Raw genomic sequence first — 23,511 nt, 5'->3', positions numbered from 1 at the left:
CCGACGACGTAACTTCCGGTTCCTGGGTTCGCCCACCCCCTCCTGCCCGCGGAGAACAAGATGGCTGAGCAGCGGCAGACGAGGGGACCGGCCTCAGTGGAAAAAGAGGAGGCGGAGGAGGAAGAAGAGGAGGAGGTTCGGTCGGAGGTACCGGACTCACTTTCGGGAAAGTACACTGGGTGTGTAGTAAAGGGCATGCTTGCAGGCTTTCCGCGCATGCAGCCCGCTTTTCTTGGGTACAGAAGGCTGCGGTGAGCCAGCCGCGTTATAGTGAGCATGCGCACTGTTTAATCTGCCTGCAAAGGGCAGTGCAGCAGTAGGTTGTATTCAATACAAATGGTAAAGACGTTACCGATTACGCCTTTTTCCCTCTTCACCGCCGGGGTATTGTCTTCCTAGATTAAATAAAAGCATATTACCGCACACTTCCAAAGAAAATTTACTTTATACAACTTACGTTGTATTGTAATACAACAGAGAAACACATGGCCCAGCATGTCCATGCCAACCATTAAGGAACTGACTTACACAAAGTTCAAAGTGAAATTTATTATCAGATTCTTTTTCTGTGGGCATACTTAACGAATCTATAGAATAGTAACTGTAAACAGGATCAATGGACAACAAACTCCAAAAATGCAGATATAAATAAATAGTAATAAATAACAAGCATGAAACAACAAGATAAGAGAGTCCTTAAATGAGTGTAGTTATCCCCTTTAGTTCAAGTGTCTGATGGTGAGGGGTAGTAACTGATCTAGAGCCTGATGGTGCGAGTCCTGAGGCACTTGTACCTTCTACCTGATGTCAGCATCAAGAACAGAGCATTGCCTGTGTGGTGAGGGTCTTTGATGATGGATGCTGCTTTCCTACAGCAATGTTTCATGTAGATGTGCTCAGTGGTTGGGAGGGTTTTACCCGTAATGTACTGGGCTGAATCCACTACCATTTTTAGGATTTTCTGCTCAAAGGCATTGGTGTTCCCATACGAGGCCATAATGCAGCCAACCAGAACATTTTTATTGCAGTTTGCCAAGGTTTGTGATGACATGCCTAATCTTTGCAGACTCCTGAGGAAGTGGAGGCGTTGTCGTGCTTTCTTTGCAATTATATTTATATGATGGGTCCAGGACAGGTCTTCTGAGATAGTGACACCCAGGAATTTAAAGTTCAGCTCTGATCGGCTGATAATTACTGGCTCATGGACCTTTGGTTACCCTCTCCTGAAGTCTACAATCATTCCTTGGTCTTATTGACATAAGTGAGAGGTTGTTGTTGTTACACCACTCAGCCAAGTTTTCACTCTCCCTCCTGTACGCTGATTCATCACCACCTTTAATACAGCCCACAACTGTGGTGTTATTAGCAAACTTGTATATGGGGTTGGAGCTGTACTTAGCCACACAGTCAAGGTGTAAAGCGAGTATAGTGGGAGGCTAAGTACACATCCCTGCGGTGCTCTTGTGCTGATGGAGATTGTGGAGGAGATGTTTTTGCCAATCTGAACTGACTGAGGTCTACAAGTGAGAAAATCCAGAATCCAATTGCACAAGGGTGTATTGAGGCCCAGGTCTTGGAGTTTACTGATTAGTTCTGGGGGGATGATGGTGTTGAACGCTGAGCTGCAATCGACGAAGAGCATCCTGATGTATGCCAATCCTATTTACCACCGCTTGCTCCGTAGACATTATACTGATTCAATGATTGTACTCAAATGTTTTGAGAAACTTTGTATCCACTGCTGTCTCAGCTGTGCTTTGCAGATTCTAACCACTCTCTGGTTAAATAGAAAATATTCTTCTGATCCCCTAAATCTCCTAACCCCTTTTCTCTAGCATTTCATGTGTTGTTTTCCATCATCTGTTGTATTTCCTATGTCTGTTAAGCTATGCTTTCTGATGTTAAGCACTCTGCTATGGGAGGAAGAGCTTTTCACCTTATCAATGCTCTTCAGAAGAGAAAGTCCTCTGCATCCTCTCCAGTGCAATAATGTCCTTCTTGTAGCATAGCACAAAAACTGCACCAATACTCTAGTTATAGTCAAAGTTTGGAAAAGTCATACCTTAACTCCCTGCTTTATATTGTGTGCTTTGGCTAAAGAAGGGTGAGAATCCCATATATACTTTCACTACCACCTTTTCTACCTGTGCTGCCACCTTCAGGGATCCTTGGATTAGTGCACCAGCATCATTGTGCTCGTCAATATTCCCTGAGGCCCTAGTGTAGTTATTGGTGATAATTTGCTTTCCCGCATTAACACACCTTTCTACGTTTTGTACATATGGTTAATCTGTTTTTAAACAATTACTGTGCTTTTACATTAAAACTTACCAAAGCAAAGCCAAAGCTCTAGATCCTAGAAAGGAAATTTTGCAGATCCTTCTGTTCATCTGGAACTTCTGTCAGCATTGTCCATCTTTATTCAGTAAATTATTTATAGTTTTGTTTGGTGCTTTCAGTCCGGACTATCATTCCCTAATCCTAGGACGATATCTAAGAATAATTTTGAATTTGCAGAGCATTAGAAAATATGCTACTTTCCCTGGGTTACAGAGATCAAGTCACTTGAGACTTGTCATCTTCCTATTTGCAATTGGTTATACCCTATTGTTTTTAACATGATTGTTTTTATAAAAGTTTGATAATTGAATCATAGAATCGTACAGCACAAAAACAGGTTGTTTTGGCTCACCTTAACAATGCCCGTCTATACTAATCACATTTGCCTGCATAAGACCCATCTTCTTTTGTGCTGTTCCTCTCTAAATACATATCCAAATGCCTTTTGAACATTACAATTGTTTCTGCCTCAACACCTCCTTTGGCAACTAGATCCAGATAAATACTTCTCTCTGTTTGAAAAACATACCTCTTAGATCTTATTTAAAGGTTTCCCCTCTCACCTTAAACCTGTACCTCCTAGTTCTAGACTCCCCCATCCTGAGAAATGTTCACTTCACTACCTGTCTTATCTATGCCCCTCATAATTTTATAGACCTCTTTGGTCACCCTCAGTCAATGGAAGTAAACCAGGCCCATCCAATCACTCCTTTTGACTCAGCCCTCCATTCCAGGTGAATCTTTTATGCACTCTCTCTCTTCCTGTTACATCCTTCTTGTTGTATGATGACTAGAAATGTATGTAACGCTCTTAAGACTATTAAGATCTGGCTGGAGGGTGCTGACTCTGTTCTACAGTACCAATTCCAGCACACAGACTGGAGCGCGTTTGCTGCCCATGCCACCACAGACTCTCAGATTAGCATTGACTTATATACCAACTCTGTCCTTGAGCACATCAACAAGTGTGTAGATAGAGTGACATCACAAAAACAAATAAAAGTTTTCCCCTATCAGAAACCATGGATGAACAGAGAGGTTCATTTCCTCCTCAAAGCCAGAGATTCAGCCTTCAGGTCTGGAGACTGGGAGGCTTACAGCTCAGCCAGGGCCAACCTGAGGAGGGGAATCTCTCAGGTTAAACACACATACAGACAGAGAATCGAGGAGCATTTCAACTCCTTGGACCCCCGGCGCATGTGGCATGGTATACAGGTCATTACAGACTTCAAACCACCTAGTACTGTGCCCCCTTCCAGCTCTGCTTCCCTCCCTGATGAGCTCAATTACTTCTACGTTCACTTTGACCGAGGGAACAAGGAGGTCACCCTCAAAGCGGATCTCCCACCTGGTGAGCTGCCTCTCTCACTTTCCACCTCCGATGTTTGCGCCACCCTGAGCAGGGTGAATATACGGAAGGCAGCTGGTCCAGATGGAATACCTGGCCGTGTGCTCAGAGTCTGTGCAGGGCAGTTGGCCAGGGTCTTCAGGGACATTTTCAATCTGTCCCTGGCACAGACAGTTGTTCCCACAAGCTTCAAGATTGCCACCATAGTGCCAGTGCCGAAGCGTTTCACTGCCACGGGCCTGAACGACTTCCGCCCAGTTGCACTCACCCCCATCATTGCAAAGCGCTTTGAGAGACTGGTTCTATCGCATCTGAAATCCTGTCTGCCCACTACCCTGGACCCCCATCAATTTGTCTATCACACCAACAGGTCTACAGAGGACGCCATTTCCACGGCACTTCATTCTGCCCTGACCCACCTGGACAGCCCCAACTCTTACATCAGAATGCTGTTCATTGACTTTAGTTCAGCATTCAATACTGTGATCCCCTCCAAGTTGATCGCCAAACTTCGCCAGCTTGGTATCAGCTCATCCCTCTGCAATTGGACCTTGGACTTTCTGACTAACAGATCCTAATCTGTTAATTTAGACAACCTCTCCTCCTCCACTCTCACCCTGAACACCGGCGTGCCTCCAGGCTGTGTGCTGAGCCCTCTTCTGTACTCCCTTTTCACCTATGACTGTGTTCCTGTACACGGTTCTAACTCCATAATCAAGTTCGCAGAGGACACCATGGTGGTTGGCCTGATCAGAGGGGATGACGAGATGGCCTACAGGGACAAGGTCCAGCACCTCGCCACCTGGTGTGCCGATAACAACCTGGCCCTTAACACCCACTCCAGGCATGCTAGGAGCCACACTCATGTCCCCATCTACATCAATGGAGCATGTATCAAGCTTCAAATTCCTTGGTGTCCATATTTCTGATGATCTCACCTGGTCCCTGAACTCCATCCTGATCAAAAAGGCTCAATAGCGCCTTTATTTCTCGCAGAGCATCAAGAGAGCTCACCTCTGTCCCAGGATACTGACGGACTTTTACTGCTGTACCATTGAGAGCATACTCACCAACTGCATCTCAGTGTGGTATGGCAATTGTCCCGTATTGGACTGCAAAGCACTCCAGCAGGGGGTGAAAACTGCCCAGCAGATTATCGGCACCCAATTGCCCACCATTGAGAATATGTACCATAAACGCTGCCTGGGCAGGGCGAAAAGCATTATCAAGGATGCATCTCACCCTAACCATGGACTTTTTACTCTCCTTCCATCCGGTAGGCGCTACAGGAGCCTCCGCTCCCACACCAGCAGGCGCAGGAAGAGCTTCTTCCCTGAGGCTGTGACCCTGCTGAACCCCACATCACAGTGCTAAGCAGTATTACACCCATATTGGACTGTCTCAGTACTTTTATATTTGTATGCTGTAGCACTTTTTATTCGCAGTTATTTTGTAAATAATACTACAGGTCGACCTTCACTAATCCAGCAATTGGGACCTAAGGAATGCCGGATTAGTGAAAATGCCGAATTATAGAAGGATCACATTAAGCATAATCAGTGCCGGATTATGGAAGGAACTGGATTACTGGTAGTTGGATTAGTGAAGGTCGACTGTATTCTTTTGCACTTCTGGTCAGATGCTATCTGCATTTCATTGGCTTTGTATCTGTACTCGGCACAATGACAATAAAGTTGAATCTAATCTAATCTAAGTGAGGTCTAACCAGTATTTTCTCCAGCTGCAAATTATACTTATACTCAATGGCTTGGTCTAGAAGGCAAGCATACCAAATCTGTACACCTGTGTTGGCACTTTCTGGACTTGCACCCCAGGTCTCCCTGTACATTAAGTGTCCTTAACATTTATTCTATGCTTTACAAAGTGCATTACCTCACACTTGCCTGGATTGAGTTCTATGTGCCACTGCTCTGTGTCCTGCTGCATCCTTCTTTGCTCTCCATAATACCATTAATTTTCATGTCTTATGAAGTTACTAATCAGACCATCTACATTCTCATCTGAGTCTTATATATAATAATCAACAAAGGTCTCATCATCGGTCCTTGTGGGATACTATTTGACACAAACTTCCAGTTGGAAAAATACTGTTCTGCCTTTAGAGCCACTGTTCGTCGTTTTGTGTGTGCTTGGACCAGCCAAGAACTTTGAGGAATCCAGAAGAGTGACTCCTGAAGAGAAGAGGAGACACATGAAGGATCCTACTACCCTAGCACTGGCATTCCAGCTGTTCCCGTGACTCTACTGCTCCAGAGTCTGCAGATCCAGAATTGGCTTCTACGGTCACCAACGATATTGCTGTCGCTCCTGATGACTCTTCTTTCCTCCTGATCTTCACAAACAACAAACCAACCATCATCATTGTCATCATCATCATTTTGTACTAACATCACTTCCTGTTTGTAAGCTGTTTTTCTACATCATTTTCTGCGCAGGTTAATTTGGATTTTGACTTGGAGCAAACACAGTAGAAAGACATCCATCTCCATCCACTTCTTATTTGTCCTTGAAACAGCAACATCTGTGAGTCTTAAGCTTTCTTAATCTTGGTAAACATATAGCAGATGTATTTTGAAGGAAGTATTGTGTTTATCGTTTATCACTGTTAAGTTGTGTCACGGGTTCGCTCTAGTCCATGGTATAGCTATAGAATGTTGCATGTATATGGTTGGTTGGTTGTTCGTCCATCGTTGACGTCGATGAGGACGTCAACACCATTATGATGGTGTCAGGACTAGCGCGTGATTTGGATTTAAGTGAGGGAGAGTTGCGCAGTGTCAGCCTCACTCTCTCTTCCCAATTCCCATCTGGATCCAGTGGCAAGACAGAGTCTAGACGGCTGGAGATGGGACTAGGCGCAGTGGATGACCAGGACGTCTTCTGTGTCTTGTCCTGCTCTACACGTTCCACGATGCTTGCAGAGACCGCCTTCTTGACCGTTGGACCTTCCATAGGTCTCGTCCGCTCAATTCGCCGGAGTCTGTCTTCACATGCTGAGATAGACAACTCCCTATCACACCGAGGGTTTGAGACCCGTCGGCTACCCTCACGTATATATTACAGTGTTTAATGCTGATTGTGACAGTAATTGATAATATTAGTATCTTCAGAAGTGTGATGATTCTGTATTCAATCTTAATATGTGTTTTATGTAACTTTCTGCAGTTTCACAAAGTTTTCTCATTTATAAACCCTGAAGAAAACTTCCATTTTGGGTGATTTTTAAGACAGCATTTAACTCCCTGACTAGTTTTGTACACAGTGCACTGCAAGGGCGTTAGAGTGAAACAATAACTCATCTTCAAAGGTATGGTCTGCGAACTGGAGACGCGTCTGAATGCAGTATACTACGATGTCAGCTTCCAACCCCAGGCACATCGATTGCTGAGCCCTGAAAGTCAGAATGTGGAGCATTGATCGCGTCTTTGTGATGCTGAAGCAAAACCATGATTAGCATAGCTGCAGCGCAAGCCCATACTAGAGTTGAAGAAGCAAGAATGGGAGCAGCATACGCTAAGCGCGAAGCTGAAATGCTAATGTAAAAAGCTCATACAGACATGGAGAAAGCTCATATAAACGTGAAGAAAGCACGCACAGACATGGGGAAAGCTCAAGTATGAGCGACATTGTGTATGCTAGAGGAGCATGAAGCTGAGGCTGCTGTAACAGAGGCAAAGATGTGTGAAGCAGCAGCCAACTGAGACGGTGGTCTTCTCTGTAGGAAAGTGACTGAAGAACCATCTTATATGACATATTTGTTCAACAGAGGGTGAAATCACAGCAGCAGAATCAGAACCAGCTTCCTGTCAGGCTTCACACCAATTTTTTCCCCCAGTCCTCCTCCTGAACTTGCATCTTCTGGTTTAGGTTCAAACCCAAAGAAAGATGAATCCTCAGTTAAGGTAGAAAGTGAGAAGTGCCCAAGATCACCCAACTTGGAAACACATGGGCGTTCACCACTTAAGAGCAGACAAGAGCTGAACCTTTCAACAGAAGCTACTGCACAGCCCTCACTTGTTGTACCAGGCTATGGTGATAAATCACCATTGGGCAATAGTAAGAGTGAGGTGCTGAGACTGGCCAGAGAAGCTCTGATGCAGAGTCAGCCCAAATGTGGACAAGACAGTTATCCAAATAGTGGTGGAGAATCTGGGGAGGATAGCAAGGGAAACTGGAGAAGCAGTAACAGTATGTTGCAGAATACAGAGGGAGACATAGTGCAGAAGTAGACCCAGATACAGCTGTAAATTCAGGACCAGCACCTTGGACTATTGGTTCCAGTACACCCACAGCACAGCATGATGTAGCTACTTTCTTATATGCTTTAAAGACATGTTCTGGAACATCAGAAATTGCCAGAAGCAGAGCCAGTGGATTTGTCATGGAGTCAATTGGAGGGGAGGTCAGCTTACCTTTGTCAGCACTCATTGAGTGCGACCATGTTCCCAACAACAGGGATGAAATCCCAACTCTTGAAGCTGCACGTAGTCATTCACATCTTAAGCCCACAGCTGACAAGATTCCCCCACTTGACTCTTCTGCAGGGATTCTCCTTTTGCTTGGCAGAGACACCCTAAGGCAAAGGTCAGCATGACACACCTTATGCCCAATGACTGAACCTGGGTTGGGTCATAGTGGGTGAAGTCTGCCTTGATGGTGCATATCAGCCCACTGTCAGCACATTTAAGCCCTGGAGAATAGGTGACAAAATAATTTCAGGGCCCATGAGAGTAGTATCTATATGAAAGAGCAGATTGTAGAAGTAGCCAAAGGCAGCTTTTGCGGTGGTTGGCACAATTGTAAGCATCCTGTCAGCACAGAGCAACTGAATCGGGGAAAGGTTGGAATCTTTCTTGTTGTGCAAAGCAGGAACCTCTCCCAATCTAAAGTTACCTTAGTGAACTCTGTCCCTTTCTTGACTGAGGGACCATAGTGAGTTGGAGGACATGTTAAAGAGGGCACAATTCACTTCAGAGGCACCTCAGCCAATTGTCATTCTGAATGAGCACCATGTTACCATCTACTCATCAGACATTACCACAAGCAAGTATGTCATCAACAATGACATTTTTGAAGTGAGGATGGTTAAATACTGTGTAGTAAGACTGTTTTCAATACCAGTCTCTGAGACTATCATTTTGCCAGAGACTTAATGAATAATTTCTCCTTTGGCTCCTCCCACTTCCTTCATTCAAAAGGTGGTAGTCATGAGTACTCACATGGGTTCCAGCTATGCCTGCCTGTTTGTCAGCTATGTGGAACGGTCTATGTTCCAAGCCTACATTGGTGACTATTCCGCACTTTCCCTACGCTACATCAGTGACTGCATTGGTGCTGCTTCCTGCACCCATGCTGAACTCATTGACTTCATCCACTTTGCCTCCAACTTCCACCCTACCCTCAAACTTACCTGGTCCATTTCTGACATCTTCCTCCCTTTTCTCAATCTCACTGTCTGTATCTCTGGAGACAGCTTATCCAATGATGTCTATTATAAACCCACGGACTCTCATGGCTACCTGGACTATACCTCTTCCACCCTGTTACTTGTAAAAATGCCATCCCCTTCTCTCAAATCCTCCATCTCCGCCTCATCTGCTCTCAGGATGAGGCTTATCATTCTAGAATGAGTGAGATGTCCTCCTTTTTCAAAGAAAGGGACTTCCCTTCCTCCACCATCAGCGCTGCCCTCAACCATACCTCTTCCATTTCACGCATGTCTGCCCCAACCCCATCCTCCCGCCACCCTACCAGGGATAGGGTTCCTCTTGCCCTCACCTATCACCCCACCAGCCTCATAATTCTCTGAAACTTCCGGCATCTCCAATGGGATCCCACCACCGAGCACATCTTCCCCTCTACCCCCCACCCTTTCTGCTTTGCGCAGGGATCACTCCCTACGTGACTTCCTTGTCCATTCGTCCTTCCCTACTGATCTCCCTCCTGGCACTTATCCTTGCAAGCAGAACAAGTCCTACACCTGCCCATACATTTCCTCCCTCACTACCATTCAGAGCCCTAAACAGTCCTTCCAAATGCGGTGACACTTCACTTGAGAATCTGTTGGGGTCATATACCGTGTCCAGTGCTCCCAGTGTGGCCTCTTGTATATCACTGAGACCCGACCTAGATTAGGAGACCCCTTCACCGAGCACCTATGCTCCGTCTGCCAGAAAAAGCGGGATCTCCCAGTGCCCACCCATTTTAATTTCACTTCCCATTTCCATTATAAGCTATTTTTTGCATCATTTCCTGTGTGGGTTAATTTGGGTTTTGACTTGGAGCAACCACAGTAGAAAGACATCCATCTCCATCCTCTCTTTATTTGCTCTTGAAACCGTAATATCTGAGTCTTAAGTTTTCTTAATGTTGGTAAACATTTAGCAGATGTGCTTTGAAGGAAGTATTGTGTTCATCGTTCATTGTTATTAAGTTATCATTGTGCCATGAGTTCACCCTAGTCTACAGCATAGCTGTAGAATATTGCATGTGTGTATTACCTTGTTTAATGCTGATTGTAAGAATAATCCATAATATTAGTATATTCAGGTGCGCGATGATTCTGCATTGAATCTAATACACATTTTACTTAAACTTTATGTAGTTTCACAAAATTTTCTCTTAAAAATCCCTGAAGAAAGCTTCGAGTTCGGGTGATTTTTGAGAAGGTGTTCAAAGCTCCCTGCCTAGCTTTGTACACAGTGCACTGTAAAGGCAACAGAATACCTATCCACCACAACACTCTGCCTCCTATAACCAGGCCAATTTTGGATACAGTCTGCCAAGATGCATCAGATTCCTTGTGACTTAACCTTGTGGACTAGTCACCGTGTGGCACCTTGTCAAAAGCCTTAGTGAAGTTCACGTCAGCCATGTTTACTGTGCTGTCTTCATCAGTTTTCTTCTTTCTTTTGGGGTAATTAACATGATCTTCTAGTTGGTGATATAATGATACAGTATATTAATGGATTCCACACCTTCTATTTACCATCGCTTGGCTATCTCATCATCGCAAAGTGCCGTCTGATTTGCTGGTAAAGTAATATTTCAGTTTCTGGAATGATTTGCCAGGCATGTTAAACCTCCTGGATGCCCTCTCTGCAAATCATATCCTTGTACTAAGTGTCGGCTGTATTAAAAAAAAATCATGCTAACATGCAATACGTTTCTTTTCAGGTCTTTTGCATACTTAACAATTAAAGATAGGTTGCCAAAGATACTGACTAAGGCCGTTGATACAGTGCATCGGCATACAGATGTATTTTTTGCACAACATGGACAGGTGAGCTGAAAATCACAAATGTAGAGTTGAAAAGCATTTTCGTTACTTCGGATGTAATTTTGAAAAGAGTGCAGCAGAAATTTGCCTGAATAATAGTACAGGTGAGGTACTATAGTCATGTGGATAGATTAGAGGAGCTGCAATTATTATCCTTATAGAAGAGTGAAGATGAGAAAGGAGGGGAAGACTCCCGAGAAGTCTACAGGGAGACTTAATTATGAAGCTTTTATTTGCTTTATATAAAGGGATGAGTTGCTTCTGATGAAAGGTAAATCAGTAACTGGAGGAAAAATATTTTAAATTATTTGCATGAAAGCTAGGGGTGGAGATTAGAATTTTTTTTTAGCAGCAACTTGTTGTGTTCTGCCAGGTGATGTTTGAAAAAATGAAAGTAGGAAATTTGATTGCAATTTTCAAAAAGTAATTTGAAATTTATTTGGAGAAATTTTATAGTGGAATTATTTAGACAGTTGGTGCTGACTCAGAGGACAGAATTCTCTTTTGATCCCATGGATAACCTTCTAGTTTGCATTGCCTTTTAGATGAACGTGCTGAATTTAGCATATTTATGTGATTTTATGAAGAGGTTACATAATGCTGCAGCACATCACAGTCCACTTTGGTGTTTATGCTGCATGTGAAACTTTCTAATCACAAGTAAGAAAAAATCTGTAGATGCTGGAAATCCAAGCAACACACACAAAATGCTGGAGGAAATCAGCAGGCCAGGCAGCATCTATGGAAAAGAGTATAGTCGACATTCCGGAAGGGTCTTGACCCGTAACGTCGACTGTACTCTTCCATAGATACTGTCTGGCCTGCTAATTTCGTCCAGCATTTTGTGTGTGTTGTAAAACTTTCTAACTGCCTTTTCTATCTAAGTATAATGCTTTCTATTACCTTCTCAATAAAGTAAGGAATGGCAAAAGCCTGTAGCCTCCTTTAACTTAACTGAACATTTTGAGTATCTCACAGGAGTATTTTCAAGCAGAATTTAATCAGCCTGTCACAGGACCATAAAAAAGCAAGTTGTAATCAAGGTGGAAGGAGATACAAGAATAGATAAAATTAAAACTTGGCAGGAGAAGTAGATTTAAGAAGCATCTTAAAAGACAAAAAACAAGAGGTGTTTATTATCTTGCCAATTGATGTTATGGGCACCTAGTAATATGGAGTGCAGAGATCCGACAAACAGATTGTAATGTGAGGATTATTCATCCACTTTCCTTTAAAATGTCCATAATTATTGTTACTAATTCATTAATCAGTGATAATCTCTGCTGAAAGTTACCATGGCATGTGAGAGAATTTTTTTAGAAAATTATTGCCAATTTGGGCATGCGCTATCAAAAGAGTTTGCTAGAGTGCATGATTTAAAAGCAGCTAGTGTGCAAATACAACAAATAATAAGGAAAGTTTACAGATTGTCGTTGCAAGCAGTATTGAGTAAAATCAAGGATGTTTTGAGTTGGTGAAACCAACATCAGAGGTTATGAATAGTTTTGTCCTCCATACTCAAGGAAGATTATAGTTACATTAAAGGTAATGTGGAGAAATTTCACTAGGTTGATTCATGATACGTTAAAGGGAACTTAGGAGAAATTGAGCAGGTTGAATCTAAACTTCATTTTAATAAAATTATCTTTTGAACTACACTCACTGAAAGTCTAAGAGTTGATTTTAGTGAAACTGACGGGGATTAACAAGGTTGATGTCCATAGGCTGTCTCCTTAGTGAGCATGTGTAGAACTAAGAAGCATTCTTCCAGGATAAGGGAATCAGCCATTTGAGGCAAATAAGCCTTTTTATTTCTCTCAGTGTCATAGAATCATAGTCATATAGCACAGAAATGGGCCCCTTAGCCCAGCTGGTCCATGCTGACCAAGATTCTCAACTAAATTAATTTCATTTGCCTGTGGTTGGCCCATTTCCCTCTAAATCTGTCCTGTTCATGTACCCATCTAATTGTCTTCTAAATATTGTTAATATACCTGCTTGAACCATCTCCTCTGGCAATTCATGGCATATGTATGGACTGCCCTGTAGGTCAAAGTGTTGCTCATCAGGTCGCTTTTAAATTCATCCCCTCTCACCCTAACCCTATATCTTGATTCCCCAATCCTGAGAAAACAACTCTGCATATTATGCTGCCTATAGCTCTCATGATTTTATATGCTTCTATAAGATCACCCCTCGTGAATGTACCTCAGCTTCATTCCACTTCTTGTGTGCACTTCAGCTTCATGTATGCACAACAGTAACTCCAGTTGCTGTTTCATTTCTAAAGTGTAGCTCAAGATGTTGCATTTGGAGAAACTTCCTGGATTGGCATTTGTCTAGGTCTCTACAAGTGTCCACAACTTGCATTCTGAGTACTGAATTCAATTTGTTACATTGGACCCAGAAATGTATAGGGAAATGTCAGACCTAAAAAAAAAACCTCTCTCTATGGTAGTTACAGACTGCTCAAAAAAATTGCCTTGGAGGTGAAGGAAACTTAATAAAGAGATGAAGCAGCAATCTTCAATGCTTGTGCCTGCCCCGAACATTTCCTTTAATTTCAAAATCAGAAACATTTTCATAGATAATATTGTATTATTATTGAAAATTGACATCATTAACATTCATTTCCAAACGATGTAAATCTAGTTTACCATTTTCGATGGTAAACTTGCAGAAATTGCAACATTTGCAGAGTTGCATAACAGAAGGGACTGCAGTTATTGAGTAACACGAAGTACTGCTTGTGCATCTATTGTAGTTGAACATTGAAAATTGATAACATCAGAAGATGCTGTTGAAACATCACTGTTGCAGTCTAGTTTTGCCTCTTTGTCAATCTGCTGCTTCATTTTTTGTGCTTAATAAATACAGGTCATAGGTTGCACTAATGTACCACTTTAGTTTGGTAATTAGGGAAATAGCAACTGTGATTATGTCATTAGCCATGTGATTAATGGCAGCAAACATCAACTGAACTAAAGGGAAAATTGTGCACAGAAGGATTAGGGCCAGTTTTGGAAATTATTACTTGCTACTCTAGCTGTAGAAAACTGCTTGCGTATACAAAGAATAATCTGTGAATGTTTTAACTGGTAGCATCTAATTCTATGATGTCTTTTCTCAGGAAGGAGTTGAGGCGGAAAAGAGAGCCATTGGTCTCCTGTCGAAGTTACGAAATGAGCTGCAAACTGACAAGCCAGCACTACCTCTTACAGATGAATTACCAGATGTTCCCCAGTGGAATAAATATTTAGAACAACAACAGGCTCGACTGGGCACTGAGGAAAACACGAGTTGGTTTAAAGCCCCCTGGTTGTATATGGAGTGTTACATGTACCGCAGGATCCATGAAGCACTGCAACTCAAGTGGGTGAAGTTATTTTAATAAAAATAAAATGTAAAGAAGTTAATTGGGCAATAACTTTGAATAAAATTGTGTCTAGAATACAGATATTAGTAGAATGAACTTATAGAGTCATTGAGTCGTACTGCACAGAAACAGGCTCTTTGTCCTTACTGCTGTACTTTGTACCCCCATTTATCCATATTAGGACCATATTCTTCTCCGCTTTGCCTATTTAAGTGTTTAAATGTCATAATTGTGTACAATTCCAATTCCTCTGCTGGCAGCTCCTCAGATCTTCAGATCCCCCTCTAAAACTCCTTCCTCCCACCTCAAACCTATGCACTCTTATTTTTGATATCCATACTTTGGGATGTATGTGTATATTTTAACAACTTTGTTGTGTTTTTTTTTACTGTTTTAACGTGTGTGTGTGTGTTTGTTTGTTTGTTTGTTTGTTTTCTGGCTGTACATAATCACCAATTACTGATTTGTGCATTCTACAATCTTTTTTAAGTTTCAAAGGTGTCCTCTGGCATCCTCATGTCCTTGTTCTTCTTGTGTGGCAGTGGCAATTCCTTGTTTGAAATTATTTTTGGAATGTAATGAGGATGTAACAGATACTTTGTGAGCAATGCTACTGCAAATCTTCCCCTATAAGTGCACAGCATGCTAAAGTTCCTTTTTTAAGGTCTTTTATTTCTGATATCTTCTTCAGTTTTACAGTCACCTGAGAACTCTGCTTTTCTTGTACCTTTTGCATTTCCCACTCACCTCACTATATCACTAAATTCTACATCTTGCATTTGCTAGGCTATAAGTTTTCAAAATGCTCTTTAAATCTATACCAGTCACCTTTCCTTAAGATTCACTGTACAATCTTTTCCCATATGTTTAAACACCTGTTCTATATCTTGTCCTTGTGCTAAATATTTTTTCTAATATTTTATGAACTGTCTTGGATTTTATTTGTTAAAGCTGCATGTAAGTGAAAGCACTTTTTTTACATTTGTCCATGAACAGTACATTGATATTAAATACTAAGAAATTTTTAGACTTTTGGAAGTCAGTGAACTTGTTTATTTTTCTCATTTTACATTACAGTCCTCCCATATGTGATTTTGATGTATTTAATGAAGCAAAGACTCAAGGTTTCCTGGAGTCACAGCAAGCTATTACAGCCCTTTCTGCCCACCTACAAGAAATAAATAAGAATGTGAAAAGTTTTAAGCAGACCCAAATCAAAGCTGAGCTACTGCATGTCCTACAGGTAACCTTAAAATCAGTTATTTCCTTAATAATACTTCTGTTACATCATTAAAGTTTTGCATGGCTGTGAAAAAATATCAGCGTATAATTAATTATACTTGACCTAGATGCTTTTCCTTGGTATTGTTGCTCAGTATCAATACAAAAAGGTAAAATAATAAAAATATTAAAGTATTTCCTTATTGTTCTGTAAACAGTGGATGATTTTAATATGAAACAACCCCAGTTCCATAAATAAGAATACGCTGACACCAAGGTCCAAGAACTTGGGCAGAGAAGATTTCAGAAGTAGAACTCATGAGTTATTGTGCTCTCAGTAATAGCAATCAAAACATATTACACCAAAACTCTAATGCAGATTGGATTTAAAAATCTACTTTGTATTTTATAACAGAATTGTTTCTAGTTACCCTAACCTGGGAGTGGCCTTATCGTGACATTTGAGGATGCCAAGGACTGACATATGGGAATGGGGTGCGGAATTGAAATGGATGAACACTGGGAAATCCCATCTTTTGTGGTCAACAGAGCAAAGGTATCCGATGAAGCAGTCTCCCAATCTATGTCAGATTTCACTGATGTAGAGGAGAGTGCACTGGATACAGTAGATGACATTGGTAGTCTCGCAGGTGAAGTGTCGCCTCACCTGGAAGTGGGTCCTGAATGTGGTGAGGGAGGAGGTTTAGGGGGCAGATGTAGTACTTGTCCTGCTTGCAGGGATAAACGCCAGGAGGGAGATCAGTTGGAGGGACAAGTAGACAAGGAGTCATATAGAGAGAGATCCCTGCAGAAAGCGGAGAATGGGGGAGAGAGAATGATGAGTTTACCTGTTGAAGATGGCTTAAGTTATAGGAAATGATGTGCTGCATACGGAGGCTTGTGGGGTGGTAGGGAAGTATCACACCTCCCCCTACACCACCCTCACCGATATTCAGGGTCCTAAACAGTCCTTTGAGGCAAAGCAATTCTTTACATGTGAATCCATTGGTGTCATTTATTGCATATGATGCTCCCAGTACAGCCTCCTTTACATCAGAAAGGCCCAATGCACATTGGGGGATTGCTTTGTTGAGCATTGAGCACCTTTGCACTGGCAACAACATCCAGGGTCCTTGGTGGCCAGCTATTTTAATTCCACATCCCATTTGCACAGCGAAATGTCTATCCACAGCCTTGACTCCCATGTGTAAGCCAGGCTTAGACAAGAGGAGCAACACCTCAGCCTGACAACATCGACATAAATTTCTCTAACTTCTGGTAGCCGCTCCCCTCTGTTCCCCTCCCGCCTTTTGTTTTCTCTTATCCCTATGGCCCAGTTACCCCTTCCCTTTCCCCTATCACACTTTACAACTTGCCCATTACCTTCATCTTTCTCCTTCTGGTTCCCTTTCTCTTCCCTTTATTCCATGGTCTACTGTCCTCTCCAAGCAGTTTCCTTCTTCTTCAGCCCTTTGCCTCTTCCACCTGTAGCCTCCTAGCTTCCCACATCATTCCCTCCTCTGCCCAACACCCCCCCCCCATTCCACTCTCCAGCCTTCCCTTCTGTTCTGGAGTCACCTGTACTGTCAGTTTGTGCCCATCTCCTTACCCCATTCTTTTATTCAGGCTTCTGCCCTCTTCCTTTCCAGACCTGATGAAGGGTCTCAGCTCAAAACGTTGACTGTTCATCTCTGTCCAGAGATGCTGCCTGATTATTCCTCTAGTATTTTATGTATATAGCTCCCCTATCCTTAGGTTCCTAACCAAATTTATAGAATTGAACTCTATTTTGCCATATACAGAAAATTTCTCTTTATCCATGTGTCAGTTCTAAATACCAGATTACTGCTCCCAAATTCTTGTAACTTAGAACAAAAACATAAAATGCTAGAAATACTTAGAATAGGGCTTGATATCCATGAGTGTAGATCCTATTAGTTCTACCTTGTACTCTGCCTGAAACCCATATATCCTTTCTAAGGTGCGGAGGCAAGAACTGCTCCTGGTATACCAAGTGTGGTCTACCAAGACTCTTTACTGTTGTAACATAGTTTTCAGAATACAAAAGCCAGCATTATTTTAGTTGATTTTTTTTTGCCACTTCATTATTTAACTAATTTTTGTTTGGCTACCCTTAAGACTTTTTGGACAATCACTGTTTCGAAGTTCACACCTTTTAGAAAATGTTCTTTTATAAATCCAAAGTAGATTATCATACATTTGCTTAATCAGTTTAGATTTTTTGTAAGTAATCTTACAAAATCATCTATCTTTGTGCCATCAGCAGATTTGGATAAGTAGATTTTAATTGAATCAATTGCTTTTAAAAACCTTAATTGTGAACATTGCCCTGGAAATGCAGCACCAGTCACATCCAATCAACTTAGATATCTGCCCATTATCTTGACTCAGCCAGTTTCTTCACTGAGACGATAATTTGCCATCACTTCCATGAGTTTCAACTTAATGTAGCAGCTTCTTTTGAGGGAGTTTCTTTTTTAATTAATTTTTTATGTGTTTCTACAATACAGTTACAGAAAAAAAACATCAACAAAATGGAGGTTTATACAGTGCAAAACAAACATGTCCAATATATAATTCATAACAATAAGGAAAAAGCACCCAAAATAAATTCATATAAAATTAGTGTCCTCCCCACTCTCCCACTATAAAACCCCAGGCCAACCATTTCTATGTATAAAAGAAAAATTAATCAGAGCATTCAACCCCACAGAGCTGTAAGTATATATAAAAAAAGAAAATATAATGTCGACTTACCAAAACTATAATGTAATTCACAACAAAAAACCATAAAACTTACAGGAAAAAAAGCTGAAAGGGATTGTAGTACAAAAAAAAGGATAAACTTAATCTAACGAGTAGTTATGAAAGTTTTCAAGAAAAGGTCCCCACACCTTATGAAACTTTATGTCCGAGTTAAGAAGTGAATAATGAATTTTTTCAAGGTCTAAACAAGACATAATATCATTAAGCCATTGAGCATGAGTGGGTGGGGCAGCATCTCTCCACGTAAGAAGAAATAACCATCTAGCCAAGAGAGAAGCAAAAGATAATGTTCTCTACTTCACCCAAGGTGCCAGAAAGGGCAATCAGAGGGTTAGGTTCTAAGTGGCAAGTAAGAATATGGGATAGAGTTGAAAAAAACTTCTCTCCAGAATTTCTCCACACTAGGGCAGGCCCAGTACATATGGATAAGAAAAGCCTCAGCCCCTTTACACTTATCGCAAACAGGACTAATGTCAGGGTAAAACCGCGATAATTTAGTTTTAGACATAGCCCTGTGTACAACCTTAAACTGCAAAAGGCAGTGGCGAGCACATAAAGAGGTTAACTGACTTAAGGATTGAATCCCAAACTGCATCAGATAAGGAAATATTTAAATCATGCTCCCAAGCAGTTCTAATTTTATCGAAGGGGGTACGCCTCAAGATCACTAACTTATCCCAAATAGCAGATATTAAACCTTTACCCAGTGGATTAATACAAAGAATCAGGTCCACAACATTTTTCTCAGGCATCTGAGGAAAGTTTGATACTAAAGGGTTAATGAAATGTCTAATGTGAAGATATCTAAAGAAATAAGTATTAGGTAGGTTAAACTTTACAGACATTTGTTGAAAAGTTGCAAAATGATTACCTATGAAAAGATCTTCAAAGCGCCTAATACCCTTTCTGTACCAATCATGAAATGTTGAATCCTGCATAGAAGGTAGGAAAAGATGATTGTGTAAATATAGGTATTGCTGGAGAGAGAGAAACCATGAAGGCCATTATATTTTTTGAACTGAGACCATATTCTCAAAGTATGTCTAATAAGAGGATTAACAATTAGTCTAGGGAAGTGACAAGGAAGTGCAGGTCCGAGAAGTGCAGAAATCGAAAGATGCTTACTAGAATTCAACTCCATTGCCACCCATTTTGGGCAGTCAGACTGATTATGGAAGAAAGACCAAAAAATAAGACAAAGAATATTGGCTGCCCAATAATATAAACAAAAATTAGGCAGGGGCATACCACCTTCTTTTTTAGGTTTTTGAAGGTGAGCTTTATTAAGTCTAGAATGTTTGCCCTTCCATAGATAGGACGAAATAATAGAATCTAATGTATCAAAAAAAGCTTTAGAAATAAAAGTTGGTAAGAATTGAAATAAATACAAAAATTTAGCAAGGATATACATTTTAATAACATTAATTCGACCTACCAGGCTTTTGAGGGAGTTTATCCAATGACTTCTGGAAGTTTAAAAAAACATTTCTGCTCATTAATTAAGTCGGCTTCATTAATCAAGTCATTTACAGTCCATGCTGGTTTTCTTTGATCGGTTGATAATTCTAAAAGTACTCAGTCTATTTGTTATTATAGACTTGTGTAATTTACTGTCATTAGTTTGAGAGTCACTGCTGTAAATCTTCTCGGTTTCTCTCTCAGAGAAATAATAGTGACCCTACAGTCTAGAGAATTTTTGAGAAAGAACTTTGAATATTCTCATCTCAAAAGTTATCATCTGCCTCCTTAAAAGCTCTTAAGTACAACCTATTAAACCGAAGAACTTCTGATTTAGTTGAATTTCAGGAGTCAGATTGCAGGAGCTTTTGACCTATGGAACGCTTGCCTGTTGTGTCACTTGAGACATTTATCATTAGGGGAGAGGAAAATGTTTCAGCAAATGCTCCTTTAAAATGTCCAAAATCCATGTCAATTTTTTTTTAAAAGATTGAGCTGGCGGAATGTCCTTTTGAAGTCCCTATGATTCACAAGTTAATTGTTCATAAATTTAGGAGTAAGCTTGTACCATTCAAAATTAGTTATTTCTAACTACTAACTGGTTTTTAAAATTCAAGAGTAATGAAAAAAAATCTCTTGCCAGTGTTTTTTTTTCGCCAGGTAGTACCATACTTGCAATCAGAGATTATCATAAAAAGAATGTTCAGAAGCAAGGATTTCTCAGTGTGAAAAATAAAGTGTTTAATTGTCATTCTGTTTTCTGTGTCAGTTTTCTGTGATGTGAAAAGATAATCTTCATAATTTGTGTTTTTTATTTAAATCCAGGTTGCACTGTGGGGTAACAGATGTGACCTTTCTATTTCTGCTGGTCTGGCCAACTCTCAGAAACTCAATCCATTAACTTCTCTTGAATCTTTGAAACCTTTCATTTTGATAGATGACTTTGAATTTGTTTGGAGCCACCTCATTTGTAGTAAGAAAAAGAAAACTTCAGAAACAGCTCACACCCGAGTAGATATTGTCCTTGACAACTCTGGATTTGAGCTGGTGGCTGACTTGGTTCTGGCAGATTTTCTAATCGCCTGTCAGCTTGCTGATGAAGTTCACTTTCATGGAAAGGCTATACCTTGGTTTGTTTCTGATACGACTAAGAAAGATTTTGACTGGACATTGAAGCAGATGAAGACATCCAGCCACCCGCAGATGTCCAAGTGTGCTGTTGCATGGGAAGAGTACATGACAAAAGGTGTTTGGATTTATCAAGACCACCCATTCTGGACCCTCCCCCATGAGTTTTGTGACATGTCCCTGGTTGCAAATGATCTGTATGTGGAACTGCAGAAGTCAAATTTAATATTTTTTAAGGGAGACTTGAATTATAGGAAGCTAACAGGAGACAGGAAGTGGAGCTATACAGTTTCTTTTGAAACTGCACTGCGTGGTTTTCATCCAGCACCCCTTTGTAGCTTGCGCACTCTAAAAGCTGATATTCAGGTTGGCTTACAGCCAGGCCTAGGTGAGCAGCTGGCAGGCTCTGATCCTGACTGGATGACCAGTGGGCAATATGCCATTATTCAGTTCAGCAACCAGTTCAGGAAATAACGGTGTTACATAGCCTATCTCTGAGTCCAGTTGGCTGGATTGTCCTTGGTTAAAATTAATATGCTGTTTATTGTTTACAGTATACTTGCTGATCTTAAACATATTTGATTTGAGCTTCCTGTAACTTAATGTCTTAATGGGAAATAATCTTGGGAATATTTCTTGTAGAATGTACCAAAAATGAATGTGCAGAAATGCATTTTAAATCTTTATGTACATGTGAAATGTTGCACTATTATTGATACAGAAAGATTAAAAATACATTACAAATGTCGATTATCAGTTGCTTAAATGACAAAGTACATATTCATGATTAAAGTGGGTATTAGAGTCATCATGACAATGCTTTGAATTCATTTGTTTTATCAGATGTAATAGCAATATATGTTGAATTTTACAAATAGAATTAGAGTAAGACCTGTGCCAGTTCTTTTCTTTATAAATAGGGAAACGAACAAGAATCTGATTCCACAAATGATTTTTAAGATTGAAGAATCTTACGGGGTAGTTTTAACCTATCCAGACTGTGCAAAATCAAATTAGATTATTTGCACATTCTACAGCCTTTGATTTTATTTTTCACTAACTTCAACCCAAGTTCTGTGGTGTGTAACATGAGTGCTTTATCTGTTCATGTTTTTTTATTGGATATATTAAAATTGCTCTCTGACACACCATGTATGTCACCTCCATATCTAAGAAAGGATGTACTGGCGTTGGAGAGGGTCCAAAGAAGATTCATGAGAAATCCTGGAAAGAAAAGGTTAATGTATGAGGAGTGCTTGATGGCTCTGGGCCTGTACACTCTGGAGTTTAGAAGAATAAAGTGGGGGGGGGGGTGGATTTCACAGTCAAATATTGAAAGACCTAGATAGACTGGACATGAAGAAGATGTTTCCAATAGTGGGAGAGTCTAGGACCAGAGGGCACAGCCTCAGAATAGAAGGACGTTCCTTTAGAACACAGATAACGAGGAAATTCTTTATCCAGATAGTGGTGAATCTGTGGAATTAATTACCACAGATGGCTGTGAAGGCCAAGTCATTGCCTACATTTAATGCGGAGGTTGATATGTTCTTGACTAGTTAGAGTATCAAAGGTCACAGAAAGAAGCTAGCAGGATGGAGTTGAGAGGAAAAATAATCAGCCATGATTGAATGTGGAGCAGACTTGACAGTCCGTACAGCCTAATGCTCCTATGTCTTATGGTCTACCTAACTTCATGGAACCACTGACATTTACATCATATAAAGAACAGTCATCACGTAGTATCCATGCCACTGCTTACCGTAAGTGGTCACCCATCTTAAAGGTTTAATTTTCTGAGTCTTTAGAATCCTTTCATTCAAGGGTCCGTGGAAAAACCAAATCTTTGAGCATTCTTAAGGCTGAGGTAGATAGATTGACAAATGATTGAAAGGTAACTGGGTGGATATGAATGTGGAATTGAGGTTACACTTGTTTCTGAACACCTTTAGAACCTAGCCATTTAGCCTATATTGTGTCTCATTCTTTTTGCCACAGTGTATAATTTGGAATTAAATTTCGTGTGCCATTTAACCGGGATATTTATTGGGCTCCTTCTGTCTGTCTATAGTCTAGCGTAATTTTTCTCACAATTTATTCCATAGACTAGCTTTGTGACATCTACAGATCTGAATGTTTTATCCTACACCGAAATATTTTACCTTATAAGGTGATTAATATATTGAACTGTCGCATGAGTAGGCTGGGAAATAGCTGGTTAGTACAACCCTTTGCTCGTTTGCCTTTAAGCTAATTTCCTTTCCACGCTACTAATGATTCTTTAATTCCAAGATCACAGTTCTGTTAATTAGCCTTGCAAGTGGAACAATGTAGAAAGCCTTCTGAAAATGACATCTACTGCATTACCTGTATTAGCCTTCTCTATTAACATTAAATAATTCACAGATTGTTGTTACGGTGTAACAATCCATGCTTGAGTATCAACTTAACCTTCTCAAGTTGCCTATCATGTTTTCCCTGATTATTGTTTCCAAAAGCTTTGTTACCAAAGTTAAACTGATTTTCCTGGAGCCAAAATCAAACTGCTGAGGA

The 23,511-nt window shown here is 40.7% G+C and overlaps 1 protein-coding gene across 3 annotated transcripts; it reads left to right on the top strand.

Annotated features, from left to right (window-relative positions):
• Positions 1–27: 27 nt before the first annotated feature.
• Positions 28–22,254, top strand: armt1 (acidic residue methyltransferase 1). Of its 3 annotated transcripts, XM_072265623.1 has the most exons (5): positions 28–179; positions 10,886–10,991; positions 14,119–14,360; positions 15,442–15,607; positions 20,656–22,250. In XM_072265623.1, exons 1-5 carry the CDS (start codon positions 61–63, stop codon positions 21,430–21,432), a joined length of 1,410 nt encoding a protein of 469 aa, XP_072121724.1. In that variant the 5' UTR covers positions 28–60; the 3' UTR covers positions 21,433–22,250. The 3 variants fall into 3 exon arrangements, with proteins under 3 accessions (XP_072121724.1, XP_072121725.1, XP_072121726.1); XM_072265624.1 differs by lacking the exon at positions 10,886–10,991 and having other exon boundaries at positions 29–147; positions 20,656–22,254; XM_072265625.1 differs by lacking the exon at positions 10,886–10,991 and having other exon boundaries at positions 105–179; positions 20,656–22,254.
• The last annotated feature ends 1,257 nt before the right edge of the window (positions 22,255–23,511 follow it).

The sequence above is a fragment of the Mobula birostris genome, chromosome 8, assembly GCF_030028105.1.
Source record: "Mobula birostris isolate sMobBir1 chromosome 8, sMobBir1.hap1, whole genome shotgun sequence".
NCBI classification, from domain to species: domain Eukaryota; kingdom Metazoa; phylum Chordata; class Chondrichthyes; order Myliobatiformes; family Myliobatidae; genus Mobula; species Mobula birostris.
This window is presented reverse-complemented; position numbering and strand designations above follow the sequence as displayed.

Coding starts and splice junctions, on each gene's coding strand:
- armt1 (XM_072265623.1), top strand. CDS start 61: ATGGCTGAGCAGCGGCAGACGAGGGGACCGGCCTCAGTGGAAAAAGAG. Junction 180..10,885: donor CTTTCGGGAAAGTACACTGG/GTGTGTAGTAAA, acceptor GTTTCTTTTCAG/GTCTTTTGCATACTTAACAA. Junction 15,608..20,655: donor AGCTACTGCATGTCCTACAG/GTAACCTTAAAA, acceptor ATTTAAATCCAG/GTTGCACTGTGGGGTAACAG.